At 39.0% G+C, this 23,711-nt stretch overlaps 1 protein-coding gene across 1 annotated transcript in view; it reads right to left on the bottom strand.

Moving 5' to 3' along the window:
• Positions 1–4,578: 4,578 nt before the first annotated feature.
• UGGT2 (UDP-glucose glycoprotein glucosyltransferase 2) overlaps positions 4,579–23,711 on the bottom strand; it is a 94,886-nt gene continuing 75,753 nt past the window's right edge. The window contains exons 31-39 of the mRNA XM_075089734.1: positions 22,871–22,956; positions 18,617–18,715; positions 17,236–17,320; positions 16,612–16,794; positions 15,183–15,343; positions 14,766–14,880; positions 10,921–11,037; positions 9,070–9,214; positions 4,579–7,043 (exon numbers count right to left, since the gene is read on the bottom strand). Coding sequence (XP_074945835.1) covers positions 7,021–7,043; positions 9,070–9,214; positions 10,921–11,037; positions 14,766–14,880; positions 15,183–15,343; positions 16,612–16,794; positions 17,236–17,320; positions 18,617–18,715; positions 22,871–22,956 — 1,014 coding nt within the window. The 3' untranslated portion in view covers positions 4,579–7,020. The remainder of the gene's footprint in view (positions 7,044–9,069; positions 9,215–10,920; positions 11,038–14,765; positions 14,881–15,182; positions 15,344–16,611; positions 16,795–17,235; positions 17,321–18,616; positions 18,716–22,870; positions 22,957–23,711) is intronic.

Below are 23,711 nucleotides of genomic sequence, written 5' to 3' on the forward strand. Positions count from 1 at the left end.
CTTAAGGACAGGGATCGGGTGGTCTCTATTTCATTTATTACTTCTCCCTCCTCTCCCCGCGATGGCCCTGGTTCTTCATCATCCCGTTCTAAACGAGTTGATGTCCGCTTCCAATATTTCGTCTTATGTATGGGGGCAACTGATACTGGTACGGGTTTATTTTCTGAGCTAGCTCCGGTACTTGTTGTGGGGGTTTGAGTGGCTGCAGTGCCTGTTGTCAGGGCTGGATTGTCTACAGTGCCAGTCACTTTGCATTTCAATCCAGAGACATTCTCTTCCCCCTGGGGGCACTGAATACTGTTGAGCAGGGCTCGGTATGCATGGGCCAGGCCCCAGCATGTTGCAGTTATCTGTGTCTCTCTGGAGTTCCCAGCATAACAACATACCTTCTCCAAATATTCTACTAGTTTTTTAGGATTCTGCACTTGTTCGGGGGTGAAACTCCAAAACACTGGGGGTGCCCACTGCCCTAGGTATTTGCCCATGCTATCCCACATGCCCTGCCACTCGTAACTATCAAGCCTCGGGGCAGATTTCTGGGTGATATTCTTAAATTGCTTAGTCAAAACCAAAACAACATGCCCAAAAACTAACAATAAGTGCACCTTAACCACCCAAGGATGTTCAAGATACAAAAACGTTGTTGTAACAAAGGCACAGACATCATAGAACAAAGTTGCAAAGGTATTATTCTGTATTTCCTCCATATAAAATCTCTCAGAGGAGGAGGTATAATTGCTAATTGCCTCAACAAGGTGGTATCCGAAGTACAGTAACGGTTTCAGCAAAAACCCCAAATACCAGATAAAGCTGAAAACGAGTGTTTGTATAACAAATCTTGTAGGCAAAACATTACTAATCACAGCAGAACACAGCAGACTCAACAAACCAACACCGATTTTTAACACCAACTGCAAAAAGGACAACATGGTGCTGTGACCAGCAGCTGTTGTTATCTCCAACCCTCGAGCCCCACGTTGGGCGCCAAAATGACTGTCGTGGTTTAGCAGCAGCTCAGCCCCACACAGCCGCTCGCTCACTCCCCCACCGGTAGATGGGGGAGAGAATCAGAAGGGTAACGCTCGTGGGTTGGGATAAGAACAGTTTAATAATTAAAATTAAAAGAAACAACAACAAAAATTCAATGTAAAGGAGAACAACGAGAGGCGCAAAGCCCCGGGGGAGGGGGGAAAGGAGGGGAGAGGGGGAACGAACCGCCGGAACAAACCGCACGCGCCGCAGCCGCTCGCCGCCCGCCGACCCGACGCCGCGCCGCCTGCGCGCTGCCACTGCCCCCCCTCAATATACTGGTCATGGTGTCACATGGTATGGAATGAACCTGCCATTGGCCAGTCGGGGTCAGCCGCCCCCACCATGGCCCCGCCCCTCCCAGCCCCCCTTGCCACGCCACGCGGCAGAGCGTGGGAAGCTGGAAAGGTAGCCGACCCCCACGGTGAGGAGAATTAACCCCTTCTCAGCCAAAACCAGCACAGACACCCAGAGCAGGGGGCACAGGAACGCGTCCAGGCGGGTTTTGAATGCCTCCAGGGAAGGAGACTCCACAGCCTCCCTGGGCAGCCTGTGCCGCTGCTCTGGCACCCGCACAGGAAAGACGTTTTTTCTCATATTTGAGTGGAACTTCCTGTGTTCCAGCTTGTGCCCGTTGCCCCTTGTCCTGTCATTGGGCACCACTGAAAAGAGCCTAGTCCCACCATCCTGACACCCACCCTTTAGATATTTATAGGTATTGATGAGATCCCCCCTCAGTCTTCTCTTCTCCAGGCTGAACTAACCCAGGTCTCTCAGCCTTTCCTCATATGGGAGATGCTCCAGTCCCCTGATCATCTTGGTAGCTCTCAGCTGGACTTGCTCAAGCAGTTCCCTGGGCCTAGAACTGGACACAATACTCCAGATGTGGTCCAGATCTGAGGTCCTCAGCCCCTCTGCTTCAGGACTGGAATCCATGCATCACAACAGGGCATCTGAATGAGGCTCAGCAGAATACATGGGGGGAAGAAAGTGATACCAAATCAATGCAAAAGTGTAAGCAAAGGGAGTAGCATTGGGTCTCCTGCCCCCCCCACCCCAAAGAAGCCCTTCCTTGAGAGGAGCAGGGCACAGACTCCCCATGGCCCAGGACCCTTTTCATCAATCTTACATTACGCAATTGCCAGAGCTAATGCTTAAAGTGTGTCAGGAGCCAAGACCAGATTTTCATGTGGAACACAGGGAGTATGCCCCTCATGGCAACAAGAGTCAATAGGTCAGTCTACCATTAGCTGCTAAAAAAGAGATACTAGCGAAAACGGGGGTGGGGTGGGGGGTGGAGGTGTCTAAAGCGGCAAAGCTCATGCCATTGTAACCAAGTGGGGAATAGGCCAGGCCAACCAGAGCAGCGACAAATGTGCCTTAGCTGCCTCCCCAGATGAGAACCAGAAGACCAACCATCTCATGTGTATGTATAGCAATGCACACAGCCTGGGGAATGAACAGGAGGAACTGGAGCTCTGTGGCCAGTCAGAAAAGTTATGCCCTCACAGGAATAACTGAAACCTGGTGGGAGAACCCCCGTGAGTGGAGGATCACACTGGATGGCCACAGGCTATTTCATAAAGACAGGCACGGAAGAAGAGGAGGAAGAGTTGGAGGAGTCACTGTATGTTAGGGAGGACCTTGAATGTACAGAAGTCAACTATGGTGATTGTGGCAGCCCTATTGAATGTGTCTGGGTCAAGCTCAGCGGGGTCTTCCCTAAGGGGGGAATCTTACAGTAGGCATCTGACCTCCAAACCAAGACCATAAGGCCAAAGAAGCAATAATTGGGTCACTTAAGCAAGCTTTGGGTCAACAGAACCTGTTTCTTAGGGTGACTTCAACTACCCAGACATTTGTTGGAAGCAACTCACACGTCAGCTGTCAGGTTGATGGTTTGCTATGGTTTCCCACAGCCGCCTCCTGCACTGATGCGTTCTGGTCTAGGCAAGCGGTCTGCGGGGTGGGTGAGGAACTGGCTGCCAGGCTGCACCTGGGGCAGGGGATGGTAAATACTGGCAATGAAAACTGGCAGCCTGTCACAAGTGGGGTCCCCCAGGGATCAATATTGGGCCCAATGTTATTCAATATCTTTATAAGTGATCTGGATAATGGCATCAAGTGTAGCCTGATGAAGTTTGCTGATGACACCAAGTTGAGTGGGGAAGTAGACACTCCAGAAGGGAGAGCTGCTCTGCAGGGAGATCTGGATAGGCTGGAAGAGTGGGCCATCAAGAACCTTATGAAGTTCAGCAAGGACAAGTGTAAGGTCTTGCACCTTGGAAAACATAATCCAGGAGTGCAGCACAGACTGGGATCCACCTGGCTGGAGAGCAGCTCTGTGGAAAGGGACCTGGGGGTCCTGGTGGACAGAAGGCTCAATATGAGCGAACAGTGTGCTGCTGCGGCCAAGAAGGCCAACAGGATGCTGGGTTGCATCAAAAAGGGCATCCCCAACAGAGATAAAGAAGTCATCATCCCACTCTACTCAGCGCTTGCCAGGCCACACCTGGAGTGCTGTGTGCAGTTCTGGCCCCCGCTGTACAAAAATGATGTGGACAGGCTGGAAGGGGTCCAGAGAGGGGCCACCAAGATGATCAAAGGACTGGGAAGCCTGCCATATGAGGGAAGGCTGGGAGAGCTGGGTTTGTTCAGCCTTGAGGAGAGGAGGCTCAGAGGGGATCTCATCACCATGTACCAGTACTTAAGGGATAGCTACAAAGAAGATGGAGAGTCCATTTTTACAAGGGGTCACATGGAGAGGACAAGGGAGAATGGACACAAGTTGCTCTTGGGGAGATTCCGATTGGACACAAGAGGGAAATTTTTCACAGTGAGGACAGTCACCATTGGAATAATCTCCCCAGGGAAGTGGTGGATTCCCCAACGTTGGACACTTAAGACTCAGCTGGACAGGGTGCTGGGTCATCTTGTCTAGACCATGCTTTTGCCAAGGAAGGTTGGACCAGATGATCCTTGAGGTCCCTTCCAACCTGGTGGTGTATGACTCTATGAAGTCTCCATGCGAAGGCAAGCGCTAGATTTAGAAAAAAGGTTAAAAGGAACTTCACTGAGAAATATTTTCAACGCTAAAGCTCTGGCTCATCAACAATACTGCACTAATGTATGGTTTGTTCATTTTCTGTTTAACTTACAAGTGGATATTAAGAAGAGTAAGACCTAGAAAAGATGCTGTAGTAGTAACAGGAATATAAATTGTATAAACTCTTCATTTGAATAGTTCAAATATCACTTTGTGTATTTACTGATTTGAACCAGGTTTCTGTAACACTCCTAACATCCAGGATGCATTTTCTTCCCTTTCACAGGGCAGAGCACACAGGTTGGAAACTAGACATAAGGTCTCTCTGCATCTCTAAGTTCTCACCCTACAGCAGATGCCTCGTTTTGAACCTTGCTGTCTCTTCCCAGCACAAACACTTTCTTCGGATTAAAGACATTTGAGGACTTGCTGCAATTTTTTTTGCCTTGGACCATTTATTGGTTATTGTCTAATACAAAATAGGAGAACAGAAAATATAATTATTTTTTTTCTCCAGTGGCACCTTTAATATTTTGTACAAGATACACAATCCAATGCTTCAGTAATAAAAAATATAATGATATGCTAATGAATCAAAGTGCTGCTTTGAAGAGATCTTTGAAAAGTAGCTAATGTATTTGCCAGACCTCTTGGTTTTATAAACCAATACATGATTTCAAAAAGGAGCTTTCCTTCAAAATATTATTAGGCAGGAAAAAGAAAGGCTGTAAAGCATTTTTTACCCATATATACAACACTGTAGAAAATGGCATGAAACCTTTTAAATCTTCAAAACATCTCCAGCAAATTAGATTTCTAAGAAATTCTATTTAATCATTTAAGTGATCTCAAGGAAATAGTATTTAAAGAGGTATTTCTTTTTTAAAGCCTGTAAAAGCAATCCGACTTTAAAAAGAACAGGATGCTACAGGTAAAATGAACAAGAAATCAGTGCATAAATTATCCACGTTTTATACTGCATAACAGAAATTTCCCCTGCAGATAATAATAATTAAGGAGAACTAAGGTTTCTTAAAGACGCTTTAACCTCAGGCTTGAAAAAAGGTTTCCAATGTACGCTTCAAGCATGATATTCCAAGACGGATCAATATGAAATGCTGCTGCAGAGTAAAGCATCAAGATGGAAGCACAAGGTTAAAAAACAAATGAACAAAAAGCAGCAAGCATCTGACTAATGAATTTTTTCCCTGATACAAAGTATTGTTTCCTTGTTGCACATTGAATTGATAGTAATGGTGCATATTCGTCTGCTCAGTCAATTATAAGTCCGTCTATATGATGTAAAAATATCAACTTAAAAAGGGTTCCATGTTCAAATACGTTCGACTCGCTGCCTGATATCCTGGCGCAATGACCTTAGAGAACAAGCATAACAAAACCGATATTGCAGTGAGATGGGATGGCTCAGGAGAACTGAAATTAGTATTAACTGATTGTTGCTATTGGGTTACACCAGAAATACTTCATTGGGTGCTTCATAGAAAGAACATGCCCAAAAGAGACAGTTAAAAAGCCACATGTGACATGTTAAAAACTGTTAAAAACGCATAGTGGTAATACAGTGCAAAATATGTAAGCGTAAAAAAATTTTGCACGTCTCATTACTAAGACTAATTTCATTACTCATGTCAGCAGAGCATGATTTTAAATACTTGCTCTTACAGTACGAACTTTTCAATACCAGCACCTGAGGACAGTCACAGTACATGCAAAATATGCTTCATTTTTCTTATTTATTCAATTTTTTGCTGGTCTGGCAACCTGCAACTCACAATGGATTCACCCACTTAGTGCAAATTACCTTCTCTTTTATAATTACAAGCGTTTACACTGAAAGACTGCATTAAGCTCTTCTTACAAGAATTTGTCATCATATCCAATCTATTTTGAAACCAGCACGGCCGAAGCAACTGAGTGTGTATTTAAGGCGCTAGAATTCCAGTTAATAAACAAATTTCCTTCTTTGAAATAGGTGTATTGCAAGAGCTTTTCACTGCTAGTTTTTGAGGGCGAATAGCCCATTAGAGCAACGGCTTTGTGAGTACGTATTTAGAAAATTACAGGAGACACCACTGATAGCCAAAATTACTCAAGTACTTTATTATTTTGTTTTAAATTCTAAACAGAATTATGGTAATCAAAACTGAGTGGAAACAGCTTTCAGGTACTGACCTCCTGATACAGTGTGTGCTGGCTGGAAAATCATCTTAACCAAAAAACATAATGGAATTTTATGGCGTGCTATTTAGGTGACCAAAAGGAGCCTAAGAATCAAAAATTATTCTTTTAAATTAGTAAGAGCGCAGCAATCCTGCATAATCAGTGACAAGTGACGCTCCTCGCTTCAGTAAGCTTCAAAGTTGACTTAGATTTGTGTGGTCTAAATTACACAAGCTATTTTTTAGGTAGGATCTTTGCTACACTGAGATTTTTCCTTGTGACCACAGCATTTCCCCAGGGGCAAAACTATGGACGTATAACCCAAATCCTTTATATTTAAATACATTAGCTTAATGGACGTAATATGCACAAAACAGTTTTCATTTATGTATTGAACGTGTGTGTCCTCCTCCAGGCTGACACAACGGATCTTTGAAGAGTGGAACAAACACATCATTCTTTATATTCTAAAATCCTCTGGGCAGTTTTAGAGAAGGAAAAGAAAACCAAAGAAATTAGGAAAGCTACTCTACACTGGTTTAAAAAAAAGAACAAACAAAAACCCAAACCCATGTAGTACCTGTGCATTTCTCTCTTCTGTTTTTGTACTTCATTTAAAACTTTTTAAATAACACTATAAATTATAAAATATTTGACTTTGCATTAAAGAATGTTACAAATAGTACCAACGTAACAGTCGTAACTTCCGTTCAGTCTTTCGCGGAAGACTATTGGGCTGTCACCATTGCTGTTCACAGGCTGCGCTAAAGTTCATCGTGCTTAAGACCTGTAACCACAGGAAAAAATAATATAAAAACCAATTCTATAAAGACTTAATGACTTTGACTGGCACTAAATAGAAGGTAAAGGGCTTTCTCCAAATTTTACAGTCAGTTCAGCAACACGAACTTCATTTTTAGAGCCTCAGTAGAAGTTGACCATAAGCTTTCACAAAGGATAAAAACTACTAAGAATTCTTTGTAACGGAAAGTGAATTCATTCCCTGACTCAAGTCTTTTAAATATTTGTCTGCTAAGTTTTTTCTTCAGCCTTGAGAGCTGAGATCACCTGTTTTTGTTTCACATTACTCCGAGGAGTCAAGTCTTATTGGAAGTCCAACAAGGACTTCTTCTTGTGTGTCTTCTTATTGGAAGAGTAGGGTTTTTTTCCTCACGCTATTTGACTAACTCAGTTTAAAACAATTTTAGTAAAAAAAAACCCACACCAAACAAGATCTATTTGTAAACTAAAACACCATTTATGTTGTCATTTTTTTTTCCTAGGTACACTATATATGACAAAGCATAGCACTGTAGTACAGTTACTCTGAAAGCTGCCTGCCATATCCTGCTGTAAGATCATGATTTCCTTTCTTTCTAATTTTGCCAGTCCATAATAATAATTGTTTACATGTCAGGTGTCTGCTACATCCAATTTATTTCAGTGTCTTCTGACACCATGAGTGAGGAAAACCACACCTGTTTGAACAGCATTCTGTTCATTCCTAGTTCAGGAAGTCGTAGCATTCCCATGTGTCGTGGCAAAGATTTGAACTGGCACAGATACGCCTGTTGTTACCCCTGTGAAACGCTGCCCCAGCTTGGCCATGCAATAACGTACGAGAAAAGAGCAGCTCAGGAGACCTCCCAGGACATCCTACCTACAGTTCCCAGTGACTCCAGTCTAGAAAGACTCCCAGGTTCTCTGCTCTCACCTCCCTCCCCTTCTGGCCTGGGCAAGGCTGAGAAGAAAGCTGCCAACGTGTGCCTGGGTTTCAGTAGCCGTTGGGTGGAGCGTACAGGGACACAGAGCTACAGGAAAGGAAATGGGACCGGAGACCAAAACCAGCAGGAAAACCTGTAAACTTCAGTCTGAAGACAGAGACAGTGACAGGGAAATTTCCGGAGAGGACGAGGAGAACCTGAAAGGAGGGGAGCGCAGGTAGCCAGGCATGGAGACCACGGCTGCAAATCCAGGCAGCACGGGGGAAGCGGAAGAAAGCGTTCTGCTCAGCCAGGTGCGAAAAGGGCCCGCTTAGATAAGCCAGAGTGAGAGAGGCCGAGACAAATGGCACTTGCCGAACCGGCAGATTTCAGCTCTAACATTTATCTTGATGGTTCAGTGTTCGGCAGTTCTTAGTTTTGGAGAGAAGGAAACTTTTAACCTTACTAAGATATTCAGCTTTTCTCCTTTATTTTTTAAATCACATTTTGCACTTTGAACATGCACTGGCTCTAGCGGGTTAAGAAGTTAGATGAGCAATGTGAAATAAAAACATTAATGCCAGAAAATTAAACAGCAAGTGGCTTTCAAGGAAATTTCAAGCTGAAAAGTTAAGTAAGAAAAGATAAGTAAGGGATACCTTACTACTGAATTAATACAGGCGATTGAGGCTGAGGACTTAAATTATTGAAAACTTAAATTATTGAAGACTCAGTAGCCTACTGCTTAACGGACTACGCTGAATTAAAAGGCGGTAGCTTTAGATTCTCCAAGTCAGGTCTATGCTAATGCACTTTATTTAATATTTGTGGCCCAAATCATGTGGAACAGCTGGTTGTGTTTGAATTCTAAGAATAGGACACTGATAACAATTTTCTTGTAGATTCTGGCATGAAACAAAAGGTTTTATCCTCTCAGTGTAACTCCTATGTAAAGCACCACCACGCGACTCTCTCAAAACCCACACAATTTCTCTAAGAGCATGGAAAATTACACAAATAAAATATTTGTGCCTTCCAACCCCAATCTTAATTTCAACCATATTAAGATTTATAGTAAAGAGTTACCAGATGAATATGCATGTAAATTACCTTTTCGAAAGAACGACGTCAGATTTTTCTTCTCTTTTTCAATTTGCTGTATTAAATTTCGTATCTCAGAGTCATAGTCGACCCACTCGGGAACTATGCGGGCAGCGGCCTTTAGCTTTGGTTCTTTGGTTTGGGGATTGTTGCACTGAAAGTTTAAAACATACTAGATGTAAACAAAGTAAATATCACCTCTCCAAGCAACTTTAAGTTATCTCCCCCTCAACGTCACTGAAAATAAACAGAACACCAAAATTACTATTGTTAAAACCTAGCTATGTAATCATATATATATATAGATATATAGATATATTGACTAGGACGATAATCTGAATGTTTCAAAATGGTCTACAATTATTTCAGAGTGAAAAATAAGCTTAACATCAGACAGAAACATCTCAACAGAAGATCATGAATCTTTACAAGGGATTTAGAGGAGTACAGTAAAAAGTCATTTAGGCGAAAATACCAACCTAATATTTGGCAGTGAACTGCTATTTACTGTAGATTCTAGTCACCGGACCAGTTTAAATGTCTGGGTAAAATTCTTATATTTTATAAACACAGCCATCTCTCACCAGCTCACAGAAACGTCTCCACTCTCCAACATATTTCTTTGCTCTAAATTATTTCGTACCTAAAATAATTTTGTCGGCATTTACAATTTCATTGAAGGACAGCATTCAAGGTCGTTTACCTTGATATTAATTTAAAAAAAAAAGAAAACCAAAACAAACCCCACACAAACCAAACTGTAAATAAACCCTGTTTAAATTATTTAAAATATTTTATTGTAAATACTTTTATCTTCTCCTGACTATATGCATAGCAGAGACATAGCTAGCACAAGACTACCAGTATTTAGACAAAGTTACACAGGGAGACAGAAGATATACATTAGCATACTAAGATTAAATCTGATACATTTTTATTAAGTTTGTGATGCTTCCTCTAGTGTTGTCTAGAAAATATATTGATGACTTCCATAAAATAAGTGGAAATCATAATAAAATGTGATACATGATAATGGGGATTGAAAGGTCTAGTAACTTAATTTCATCTTTCTTGAAGAAAGAATACCCGTGTTAAATGCACAAAACTCCCCCTTATTTTAACATCTGTAAAGACACAAAGAAAATGAAACTATTTACATAATGAATATTCGCACCAGATTCCAATTGTCTGTTTTTCTTCAGAATTACGGCTCTGAAGTACCACTCAGACTGCATGGGGCTTGTCAAAAAATGAGGATGGGGGAAAAAATGGGATGGGGTTAACAATGACAGAGCAGAACATTCTCTCTCTCTGTTTCAGTTCCCAAAGAAAGACATTTTCTTCCTTCTAAATGTGGATAGTCTCCTCAGCATTATGTTTTTTAAGCTCTGCTTTAGCTCCAGGTTCTATGGTGAAATGGACAGAGAAAACCACGACAATATGAATGCTCTGCACAGTGGGATCTGGAGGAACGGGCTTTGTAGGGAGCACAATAGCAGCACACAATACCCAAACAGCAGTACTTCATTAGAGGTCCACTGACCTGGCTGAGTATGGAGAACAGAGAAGGAAAATATATGTGCAGGTGTGAAAACCCCTGATCCTATCCAGTTACAGATAGCAACATCTAATTTTCAGGTACAGTTTTCAGCTTCAACATAAGCAAATTTGGTACAGAGCAAGCGGGAGAGGTTTCAGAGGAAAGGAGAAAAGCTGCTGTAACTTAAGGAAGAGGAAGAAGCGTTCAGTGCCTTCCAGCAAGGCTGCCTCCATGACATCGCATACACATATCTCAAAAGCGACAGAAATTATAGCAAGGTTTTTAATCTATAAAACTGATTTAACTCAAAATCAACTCACCAAGTCTATTGTTTTAGCCTTTTTCTTGGATTCATCATCACACCAGGTTTCACACCAAAGCCATTCCTGAGGAAGGGACTTAATAGCTACTTGATGAATCATATTATTGGGAAGATCCTGTACAAATTTTGTAAAATTGTAAGTTAGCATTGAATTTAATGTAACTGGTTATCAGGCAACTACTTAAAATGTTGCAAAATGTTCTTACATTTCTTTCTAAGTGCTCACCTAATTCTTTTTCAAGTAGATTCAAAACTTAGTGATGGTCATTTGATGACCGGTTCCACCTCTCATTTCTCAAGCAATTTTTTCTTGTACTTGTGTCTTTCGTTTCTTAGTTTCACATAAGCAATACCACTATATGATACTTACGGTTCAGCTACTGCATGTCATGCTAGAAATACTACTGAGCAAAATTAGTCTGTGTGAGTTAAAGCAAAACTTAACCATCTTTCCACTCCCCAAATTTGAAAAAAAAGCTCAGAATCATATAATCCAGGATTATGCCACTACTCTAAATTTAGCCTTCCTCTAGGAAAATGGATCCCAGAAACATGAGCGTGAAAAAGAAAAGCTATTAATCTGCTATTCTGGCTATCGTCCTTACTTCACTTAAAATTGCCTTCTTTTTGTGTTTTTTTTTTTAACCTTTATTATATAGTCAAGTACTCTCATAATGAAAACTCTGAATCAATATCTTGCTGAGTGTAGGGAACAGCATATAGGAACGAGAAAAACCTCAGGCGGTCATACACTGCATGTGCTCTGGCTATAACTAAAAAACCAGGTGTCATTGGTAGATCCATTCATGAGCTCCTTCACACGTGCAACCCCTACATTATATTTAAAAAAAAAAAGTACTGCAATAAGTATTAGTCACATCTCATTTTGCCAATTCACATTGCTAAATGCGACAAAATAAAATAGCAGATATAGCTGCATTATGAAAGGCATATAGTTTAATTCAAATATAGACATTAGTACAGGAAAATTACACCAAGTGTAAGTATACTGAGAGTCAAGACATTCAACTAATTTAAATCCTTTATTTTTAAAAAACTTCAATTCTATGAATTTTTGGAAGATAAAACAAATGGTTTATCACCATCTCAATTTCAAGAGAAAAAAGATTGGTTTTCTGTTGTGCCTCTCTGACTTTCTAAATGAAGTCACAACTCCTGAGTTATTACAGTAACTCTCAAAGTTGTGCATTTACAAATTGTTATATGGAGTAGAAAGTAGAAAGACAGCTGCTAGTTCCAGGATTTAAAGCAAGTAGAAGAAAATAAATTTTAAAAAAATCTAAACAAAAAGTTGGTTATCTTTTCAGAAGAAAGTGATTTATCCTCAAAAACACTAACATACATCTGGAAGAGCAAAGAGGAAATATACACGGATCAGAAAAATAAATGAACAAGAACAGATTGATTTTACTGTCAGCGCTAAAATTCTTGTTCATTCAAAATATGTAAAGTGCTGAAATGAAAGTCTTCCAGACTTTCACAAACAACGTTTAAAAGTTGTTCTTCAATTTGATTTACAATACGACTGTTTTCGCATTTAGTCAGATAGCCTACGCAATTTTAAATCACAGAATCATTAAGGTTGGAAAAGACCTCTAGGACCATCAAGTCCAACCGTCAGCCCAACACCTCCGTGTCTCCTAAACCATGCCCTTAAAGGGGGGCTCAAGTACAGCAGCATCTTTATTAGAAAATAAACCCTCAGTTTAAAAATATAAAAACATTTCATCTTAATAGAAGATTCTACTCTTATATTCCTTTCTGCTGATTTTATTCTTTAAGTAAAGATAAAGATGGTTAATTACCTAGTTTTTAATGAATTGGTATTAGTATAAATAGTAGTGTAAGCGTAAGTATTTGTTTTGTCATCTTTATATAGACATTTCCATGCTTCTCTTTAAAAAGAGCAATTAAATAGGCTGTACTGGAAATCTAGTTTTTATCATGTGTAATTTTTCGCCCTAGGAGTTCTTTACTTACTACTCTTGGCATTTAAAATTACCTTTTTCCCATGCTATCTACTTCTATTTCATGGTTTATATTAGCATAACCTTAACTACCACCCATGAAGGCGGCAGTGCTGGCAGATTAGCAAAGAGCTGAGATTGCTTTTTCTGTGGGAAGGGCAGTGAGTGCTCCAGCCAGATATTGAAAATAAAAAGCAAAAAAAAAAAAAATTGTCATAATGCACCCGTATCAGTAGATAAAAGCTCTCCAGGACTCTTGTAAAATATATTGCACTGCGGTTTCTATTCCTAGGAATGATGCTGGATTTAGTGTAAGTAGTAGCAATGAAGACAAAATGATTCCTATCAGTACAGTCAGAAAGCAGATTACTATGAAAATATTACTCTGAAATATTTCCCTTCGCAAAGTAATTCCAATTCCATTCTGCCAACATTTAGCTACCATAATGTCTGCTCTCAGCACTGCTGTGCTGAGGGAAGGGTAGCTGATAACTTCAGTGGCTTTTGATTTGATCTGACAGATTGCGAAGAGATATATGCTCTGAACTATTACGATGCTGTCATTGAAAATATAAAAATCTCAAAATTGAAAGACAGACATTATTAATATTTTGAGAACATTAGATAAAACTAACGACTACTTCTGAGAGGCAGCATTATGGTGGAAGCCCTGTAACCACTTCTGAATCTTTAAGGTCTTTCTGAAAGACACCTTGTACAGATGGGTAAGACTCTGTTTGAAAAACACAGCTGATCACATCAGGTCTCTCTAAGTGTGTGATACAGGGCCAATAATTCATTCTATTGTCCAGAAAAGAGGTAAAATCTGACCGTTGCTGCTATATCAGCCTTTTGCTCTTAACAGTCACAGCTTAAGGCTGCTCCAACTCCTTGTGTCCAGCCTAGTTCAAGTTTGTAGTATGGCTGTATTTCCACTTTTCTTTGTCCAATGTCGTAAGAATTGCTATTTTCAATTCTTAATTTTATTTCTGCAAAAATGCAAGTGGTGGTAACATACTTAGGTAGGGGAGAGAGAGGAACTCGCAGAGTAAGGGATGCAGGCATTAAGAGATGTGGGCTTTGCTCCTCTAGGATCCCTTTACTGCAGGTAACAAACCTTTTGTGCTTTAATAATTCCACAAGGAAAATTACAAAAGCAGGGACAATCTCACTTATTAAGCCTTTTGAAATTCACCCAAAGAGAGACCTGAATAAAATTATTATTTACTCAGGCAGAAATTGGATGAGCTGTATTTTCAATCTTCTGCCAAGTTAAAGAGCTTCTACTACAGAGAAAAAGAATAAACTTGAGTACGTTCTGTACATCTGGGATCTACTTATGTGCTTGTGATTCGCACCCTGACTTACCCCACCTAGCTTTAAAAATTGGTGGAGCTATATAAATGAAGACTACAGCCGTCCCAGGGTGACCATGTACAGCAACCGCTAGAGTGCATTAGCGGTTAGCTTACAAAACTTAAATTTACATTAATAGGAAAAAGGAAGAAAGAAGGAAAGGAGCTCGTTAAGTAAGAATATATTTACCATTATCAGAATATAAGACTATCACTACAAAAACACATATGTACACACAACATCTACAGAAAAAGGACAGCAGTGCAATACATTTGGCCTCTGTGCTGTTTTCTCCTCTTTTTTCATATTAAACAATTATTTAATAATTATTTTGTTTTCTGAACTGTGCTCATACGCACTCCTGAAAGTTTGCTACAACATCAGTAAAGAGCAAATAGTTTCAGAAGTACATAAGATATAGAGAGAGATACAAAATAATTCAATGTATATTAAGAAAGACAAAGAAAATAAAAACAAACTTGCTTAAACCCACGTATACCTGATCTAGGTTTGACAGACTGTTGGGATCTTGACTAAGAGCCTGGTACTGGCCCCGAAGCCTATCTCCTGCTGCGATCTTTCTGAACTTCTTAAGATCCACAACGTATAAGGCGCTACAAAGATAAAAAAAACAGAATTAAGATTTGTGGAGTTTCACCTTCTTTTTGATAACATTAATAACAGTAACAAGAAACAGAGAACTGTTCCCATCCTAAAGGAATACTTTTTTTAATTAAGTAGCTGAAGCTACAATAAAAAAAGTGAAATCAATATGTCATCAGCATTCATGCCTTATTCATCTCTTGCTGAGAAGGACTGTAAGGCAATTGCTTTTGAATGCCTCAGTGATGGATACCAAGAGCCAGATTTTAATCAAATTCACAAACTGCACAAAAATAGTAAGGAGTTATCCTACCTAATGTGGTATTTCCTTTTCCCAAGATGTGATGCCCAGTATCCCGATTTCCAGAAACGGTATCCATCCATTTCTTTACGGCTGTCACAGAAAGGTGTGTATCCATAGGGAGCTCCATTTAGATCTAGATCTTGGAGTTCTTTTAGGTCACTTCTCACAATCTAGATGTAAATAAAAATACATTTATTTTTATAATTTAATATTGTTTTTAAGGTGTGCATATGAGGGTAGTTATGGCAGCAAGCTTCCCAAGTTTAATTTTAATTAAAATGAAACCTGAGACACTACAACAGCGGAGTGTGGATAAAGTATTCCATTGGAATGACATTTACCAGATTATTGTTCCAGAAAAAAATACGTATTTATTTTGTGGCCACCTGTGGAACACATTTAATAAGTAAATTAAACAAAACAAGCAAACTGTTTTTAATTTATAGACCACTGTTTCTGGTTGCCAAACATCAAATGCCTTCATGCAGGAATATAAGTTTCAAAATCCACTGAGCAGCTCCCTACTAAAAAAGTCCTTCCTGTTTGTTACGTTAGCTTGGGCACTCCAGAATTAATGCATGATTTGCAAAATCTTTGTGTCTAGGAATAATGTGCTTTTAACTTATAGGTTATAAGGACATTTTACAAATATCCTTTATTTACTAATCAATCATTATTCCATCAAACCCCCATTAATCTAATTTATCAGTGGTAAAAAAGTTTCAGCTGTTTTGAAGTACAGAGAAATCCTTAGAGCAGTTAGGGCAGACAACCAGTACTGCTACTGCATCAAGATGAAACTGCAGGAAGTTGGTCTGCATTGCTACATCTAAATTTAATTTATTCTCAAGCTTTGGAAAGGGACCAAGATACATAACATTTGTCCTGAGGTTTTTAATAACCATGTGATAGACTCTTCAATGTCTCGTCTGTTTGAGACAGCATGTTACCTTTCAGTATATTATACGATATTCATTTCTGAGTGAAAGACTGCATACAAATTCAAGAAAACAGAGACAGGATTAATCTTGAAAAAATTCAGCCGTCTACAAGTTGTTCAAATGGTCTAAATGAATCACTGCGGATTCTTTCCATAGTGAGTGGAGAAGCCCCCTCACAGTCAGCCCAGACACTGAATCACTCGAATATGCCTTTGGTGAAACGTATCTTTAAGGTCACACATACCTCTCCAGGTGCCTTTCTCTCTCCACAGGCAATTTAGGGCAACTCACTGTAGTGAGACTTTTAATCTCTACGTGACTAAAGACAAGTGAAATCACTGCATTTCACATTCTGCAACACCGGTGGATCTGCTCATACAACTGCAATAATCTTACAAGACCAACATCTGAATCAAATGTCCACAGAGAATCAAACTGGATCAATTTAAGCCAAAATGAATTCCTCATACATTTATACAGCATTATTTTTTTCTTACCTGGTCAGCATCGACAAATATTATTTTATCCACAGCCAAAGGGAAAAGAACATCCAAAAAAAGAATTTTGTAGCCCCAGATAATTCTTTGTTTTTCTGTCTGTTGGTAAAGCCAGCGGGGCCATTTATACTGTACTAACTCATACTTGAAACCATACTTTTTAGCCATGTGAGGAATAACATCCTAGAAGAAGGAAAAAACTATTAGTTGCACATGTATGTGACCCACGAGGACTCAGAAGGAAAAAGAGGGAATGTTGAAACACTGTGTTGGCCTTACTGACTACATAAATTATTATTTTCAATTTTCTTTTTAGTTCTAGCAGTACCCTTAGCTGCGTAAATATAAAAACCATTTCTTTCAAGCTCTTGGAGACAAGCAGAAGAGAATAAATTATTATATTCTATAACTGGGCTTTGGGTTCCAGAAAAGAACAACCTTACACAAGAGACTTGTAAAACCATTGGTAGTTATTGCATTCAGATAATGTCCAACTGTGAAAGTTTCATTTGAATTACATAATTCCCAATTGTAATTTTTGTGATTACAAAAATCACAATTAATTGTGATTTTTAAAACACTACTCAAAAGAAAAAAATAGTAAAAGGAAAACTTTCCTCCTACCTTAAATGTTGGGGAGAGATAGTTTTTCAGAAACCAAAATTTAACTGGTGTTTTTGTATGACGTATGACAGAAAGCATCATAATTCTGTGGAAATACAAGTCTATAATAAACAAATGAATACACACAGGTCATTAAATTTCAACTGCACCTGAAAGGTGCTAAAACTGTCTAAGTATAATTTTCTTTAACCCAATTTAAGCAGAAATTTCTGTCTATTTCTAATTAGAAGCTTTAAAAAGCATGTGTTCAAGAATGCTTTGAGATGGATTTATTTGATCCAGATCAGCTAGGCAATATTAGATGGAATAATTTCAAAAGTTCATCTGTTAACCAGTGTTATTCTAAGAGAGGTGCCTGACAATTAGAATAATGATTAATACCTTATATTAACTTGGCTACCGAGATAACTTATTTTAGAAATATACTGGTTGCATTTAATAGGTTGCTGAAATTAAAAACAGTGAAAAAGAGAAAGCATAGTTCAAGTTAAGATTCTCTTCAGAAAAACCTTGATAACTGTAAAAATCACTCTTCTGGGTTCAATTTTTTCCACTGTTGTGCCATTTGTTTGGTGTAACCAGATGAATAAGCAACACCTTACAACTTTACAAGAAGGCACATCTGCCTTAAAAATCAAGAAATAATAAACTTTAAAATAAGGTAAAGAAGCACGTAGAATGTTTTAAAATTATTTTTGTCTATTTTAAAATAAAAACTCTTTCCCTTTATGAAGGCTGTTGTAGGTTGAAGGAAAAAAATGCAGGTGTTCAAACTGCATACAAATGCAGTTCAAATACATACAAATTACTACTTCCCAAAAAAATATGTGTGAAAGAATCGTGAAATTCCATTTTAGGATAGGAAAAGCACTAAATCTGACACCTGTACACAAGTACTCAAAGAAATCAGAAAAGTAGCAGAGATGGTTGTGAACAGATTAGGCAATACTGTAGGAACTCCTTCAGAGTAATCATAGCTTATGGAATGAGCACTGAGGTAAGGCCATATCTGCATCTAGCAGAATCCATAGTTTGGACTAAACATAAATAGATACACCTCTAATGAAGTCACTGCTGTTATGTCTTTATAAAGAGAGGCTGAACTTCATCCTTTGTGTTCACACTTTGCACATGCGCTCATGGAAGACATGGAGGACGTTCTTCTTTCTTCAAAGAATAATAGTATTTTGGAACATCTATATGTTGAATCACTTTGTCCTCAAAGATTAATTTGGTCCTCATTGTATACAACTTTCGTATGTTTTAACAATTTATACTTTATAGCGTGTTAAAAAAGTCAGTTTCTTTAAGCAGCTTAATTTTAGGATGAATGTTTGCAGTATCCCTATGAAATTCTTGTTTCCCTTTTACCTTCCCTTACCTTAAAAAACGTTCATATAAATGGCCTGAAGCGACTGAAAAAATGTTAAGAGTATCACTTTTCGTTTCCTTCTCTTCTGTTGGAATTTCTTTTGAAAAGCTAAGAAAAAATAAAACCAAATTGTTATATAAAGTATATATTTAGCAGAAAGAAAATACTACTACATTACCATTAAGCTCATAGGGAACCAAAAGTAAGAAAGTACATAAAAGAAATACTCATCCTACAGTAACAGAATACACTTATAGTCTACTCCCACTGCACAGGCCTATGGTACCAAAATCTTTTGGGAGCAACTCCTCATATCCAGCCCCTCAGGACAAACAGTGGCACAGCTGCAGTCTCCAATATTTTAAATCAAACAGAATCCAAATTTGGCAAGAACTTCATGTTTTATTGAAGCAAAAATCAGAAATACACACAGCCAAAATATCTTGAGAACTGGTCATTTTTAAAATCAGTAACAGTTATTTTTCAAGCTTCATCCACGTGCATTCTACATCGCAAGAACCAATGCATACTCTTGAGGCGAGCACTGCCTGCGTAGCCCCATAGGTGGTTGACCTGAATGTACACTCTAAAATACAGACTGAACATAATATAAAGATAGCCATGCCAGGCCAAACCACATATTTAGCCCAGTACCCTACCAACAGCAAATGACAAGGCTGAGGATAGTAGCCTTTTGTGGAATACTCTCATAGCATTTGGTGGTCCGTGGTGATGGGATTTCCCGAGTATTTTTCATACTACTTGCTGAATTCTTCCTTAAATTAATCCAATTATTCTCCCTATAATCTACCCTAGATCTTTGAAGGTACATTGCCCAGGGGTTTTCTGCTTCTGCTGCACAGCATTCCTTCTTTGTTTGGAATACCGAAGTCCACCAGGACTGGTTTTTTAATCATGTATGCCTTCCAGCACAAACAGCTAGGGGATGGTGGCTGCAATCTCACTCAGAGCACTGTTTCACAGATCTCAGAAATGGAAAGGCTGCCTTAGCCAAAATGGTCACAGTAAGGCTTGATACTGTTGGAAGATTCACCTCAATGTTTGTTTGGGTTTTGTTTTACTTTTTGAGGAGAGTCACTGAGTCACTCCTCACACACTTAGATTGTGTGAGTCACTCTTAATTTTCCTTCTGGTTAGATCCCTTTCAAAAGCATACTGTAAAAAGTATAAATAAGTATGCCTCATAATCTTTAAGAACAAATGAGACAAGTCTCAGATCTCCAACATATTTAAAAGAATTCACACCACTCCACTAATACAAAGCTGAAATCTCAGAAGGCTGCAATGTGTGTAACTGGTGTGAATAATCTTTTGAGAAACCCATGTTATTTTCACACAGCAATGGTAAGAGGAGATAGCACAGTCCTACCTGATCAGGACTATAGCAAACACAAAAGAAAGGGACATCACTGGAGTGGCACTGACTGCATAGTATGGCATCTCCAACGAAGACAACCCCCCAACTAGCACTGAGTTCTTACAGACCGCAGTTTGCAGGCCCAAGCAGTCGGCCTTCTGTCTTTCTGACTTTCTGTGCCATTTCTTATACTCAGTGATAGCGGGATTGAAAGGATGTCAAGCTCTTTATAAAGCAACCATCACCATGTGTGACTACAAAGAGAGATGTGAAAAAGAAAATCAGTTTTTGATGCAAGGATCTTGAAAATATTTGTTGTGCAAAGCTTTACAGAAGACAGAGATTTCTGAATGGAACAAGCTGCTATGAAGATGGCTGGGTTAACCTGTAAGGTCACATGGGAAAAGCAGTCAACTGGAGAAGGCCATTTCAGTTATGAAATGACTTGGGCGATGAGGTATGCACATGTGTCCCATGTTGGAGCACACAATGATTCCTGTAACAAACAGTGTGCTGGCAGGATATACTCTTCATTGTGGGATATCAAAGTGGAAGGTTATTTGACACCTTCCTAGGCTGGAAGAAGCTGACAGACAAACAGCAGGCCTCAAATCATGCCCCTCATCCACAACCTTGAATCAACGGGAAGAGCAAATAAACTTCATTGAGTTCAACATCCCAGCCAAGCTCTGCACCTGATGAACATTGATGAACCAACCTACTGTGAAAAAAGACTAGACCTAGAAGATCATGAGATCGCTGTCCTTTCAACCTTCTTAGAGGGAGCTAAGACTTTGACCACTGTGCACATGTCCTTTCATGCAGCCAATTAGAAGTGGGAAGCTTGAAGATGATGAAAAATTTCTTCAACTAACACCATTCTGCAGATGTGACCATCTCTGTGCAGAAATGTGGGTCCACTTCCCTGAGCTGTGGCTTCAGGAAGAATTTTCTGAGAGTTGTAGTATAGTAGTCTGGAAGGCTTTCTGAATCTAGACAATATTGTAACAGTAAAATCATATGCAGATAAATGGTGATAAATGTAAATCAGCAACAGACACTCAATAAAATGTCCAGGTACTTGAGTTATAAGAGGCCTTGTCAAGAGAGATGATAAAGTTGAAAGATAAGCCAGTCCTGGATCTACCAAGAAATGTGTATGCTGAGGATTAATTGGGATCAACTGTTTACTAGGGAAAGCAGAACTGCCGTGCCTTTTCTTTACAGACTTTAGCAATCTTTGTGACAGCCAGCCATTGCCAACGCTACTGAAAATGGAAGAAAACCTTTTTTGAGTCTCACAGCAATCGTTTGGGGCAGAAAGTCTTTAGGGTATGGAGAAAACAGTGATGAAAAGCCATTCTCCTTAAACCCCTCATACTCACATTATCCCTATCTTGCTAGCTGAATTATAGTCCAAAGATGTTCTGAACAATGGAGGAATCTGACTTTACCTTGATGGTAAATCTTGAATGCTTAAAACTACTTATGGACAAAGCTACTGCAATTTCTTTTTTCTTTCAGGGCGAAGAGATCTATGATTACTTGGATGAAGTTGTTTACACAGTCAAGTCATTAGCCCTGAACTGGTTATTTCAGAAGGCATTACCTTCAGTGCTTTGCCTTTGCGCTTATACGGTCATGACAGCTTAGCACTTGGTAGCATACTGCAGAAACAACCTGTGTTGGAAATCAGACTGAAAGCAAACATGGATGTTTCCTACAAAGTGGATGGAGTCCAGTATAGAAACAATGTATTGCAAATTAAGTCCGTCCCACAACAGCCTTGAAGATCCAGAAGAGGAATTATCATCACCTTGAAAGAGTGGGTGAATTTATTGTGTTGCCAGCATTCTAGATTAAAAACCCAAGCACATTCTTCTCTGACATTAAGACATATTAAGAACAAATAACTCATCAAATCTTTGGGAATTCATTAAGCACATTTGCCATCACCCCAATTTTCACACTTGAGAACATGATCTTTTTGAGACATCTCTTGTGAAGGAGGTTTCTGAAGTGTTACAAGGAAAGAATGCTCAGAGAGCATCCAGGCCACTGTTTCTAAAATACGTTGGTCAGAAGTCATCTGATTGAAATGCTCTCGAAAGGACAATTAACATGTCTTGGAAAATGATACAACACGCCATGTTCTGATCCACAGCACAGATATACTTGTGTATTAAGAAAACCCCTAAAATTATTTTTCTAAGATGAAAATTAATTTTCAAAGATGAAGCATCCTTTTTTGCCCTTGTCTCTTTCTCACAACTAAATACAAATTTAAAAAAAATCAGGCTGAACCACACACCATCCACAGACCCCATAATTAGGAGCAACATTATGCGCAAATGAAGACAAGATTTTACAATGGTATACGGCGACTTAGAAAAACTACAATGCTATTAGCCCTAAATGTAAAGCTTGAGACACTTATTACCATTATTTATAGAACTCAAACTTTAATGTAAAAGGTATTTTATTAACAAATACAAAACCACTTCTTGAGCTTTTATAAATCATGCCTAGCAGCAGACAAGCAGCATCATAGCCTACTTCTTGATGATCAGTTTGATACATCTGAGTACCGCATTACTGGCTGAGATTTTCACAGTGAGATTGATTCCTTGCCACAATAAAATAAAAATAATGCCAATGGAGAAAATAAATGGGAACTAGAAATGCAAAGAAGGGATTGAAAAGGAAATAAATAATGAGATGTACAAGACATTATAGATTGTCTTTCCCCCCTTTTTATTTATGTTACAAATCCCTTGCAGAGCCTTTTTACATATTTATATCACCATCAACTAAGAAACACTTATGCTATGAGTAATAATAAACATGTCCTGGCATGGTTAAAATATAAGCAAATTATGCATTACCTTGTAACTGATTCCTGATTTCCTTTTCTTCCTGTTGTTCCATCAGTAAGGAGATCTTCATTCGTTTTATCAGGCTTTTTCTGTACCTAGTCATTAAAATAAATGTATTTCTGTAATCTGGGAAGTTACTTGATAATAATTACTACTTCAGTTGCGATATCTAACTATGGTGTACTTACTGGCTAGAGCTGGACCAACATCTTACCAATTTCTATTTCAGTAAAATACTTCCTGAACTGCATTAAACTGAACAGTAAAATGTCATTTCATATTTTTAAACTATGTAAAGGACTGACTGTAATAAGAAGAAAAGTAATCAATTATGAAGAATTAAATGGTGAATAATAAATCAAACAGCATGTTCAAAGCCCTCTGTACTTTATGCAAACAGTAACAAAGCATGGGGAATCATACCTCATTTTCCTCCCTCATGAGTTTGTGGTCCAGCCATTAGCTGGCAGATGAAGGGTGGCAGGGTGTCACACCATGCATGGAATTTATCTGAAGGGAAACTGTGATTCTTATAAACCCTTCACAAGGAGAAAGCGACAAATCTATCACTGAAACATAAGCTCTCCCGTCCAACTTAAGCAATTTCTGCTGTTTTACCCAGATGCTTAATAAAGGCTGCAAATTAATTTTGTTTGCTGACCTTAATTTCCTCGATTAAAAGAAATCTAATTGTTTTTCATAGCCAAATGACTTCTAAAACACTAGATGTTTGAACATATTCAATTTTGGTCACCCCCTTTGTTTAAATACCTATGTGAGCTGGGATGAGCAGTCCTTTGGACTGTCTTCCTCATTCTGCCAAGCAGAGAGGGAGTTTAAGGCACCTAGA

Source organism: Phalacrocorax aristotelis, chromosome 1, assembly GCF_949628215.1.
Source record: "Phalacrocorax aristotelis chromosome 1, bGulAri2.1, whole genome shotgun sequence".
Taxonomy (NCBI): Eukaryota; Metazoa; Chordata; class Aves; order Suliformes; family Phalacrocoracidae; genus Phalacrocorax; species Phalacrocorax aristotelis.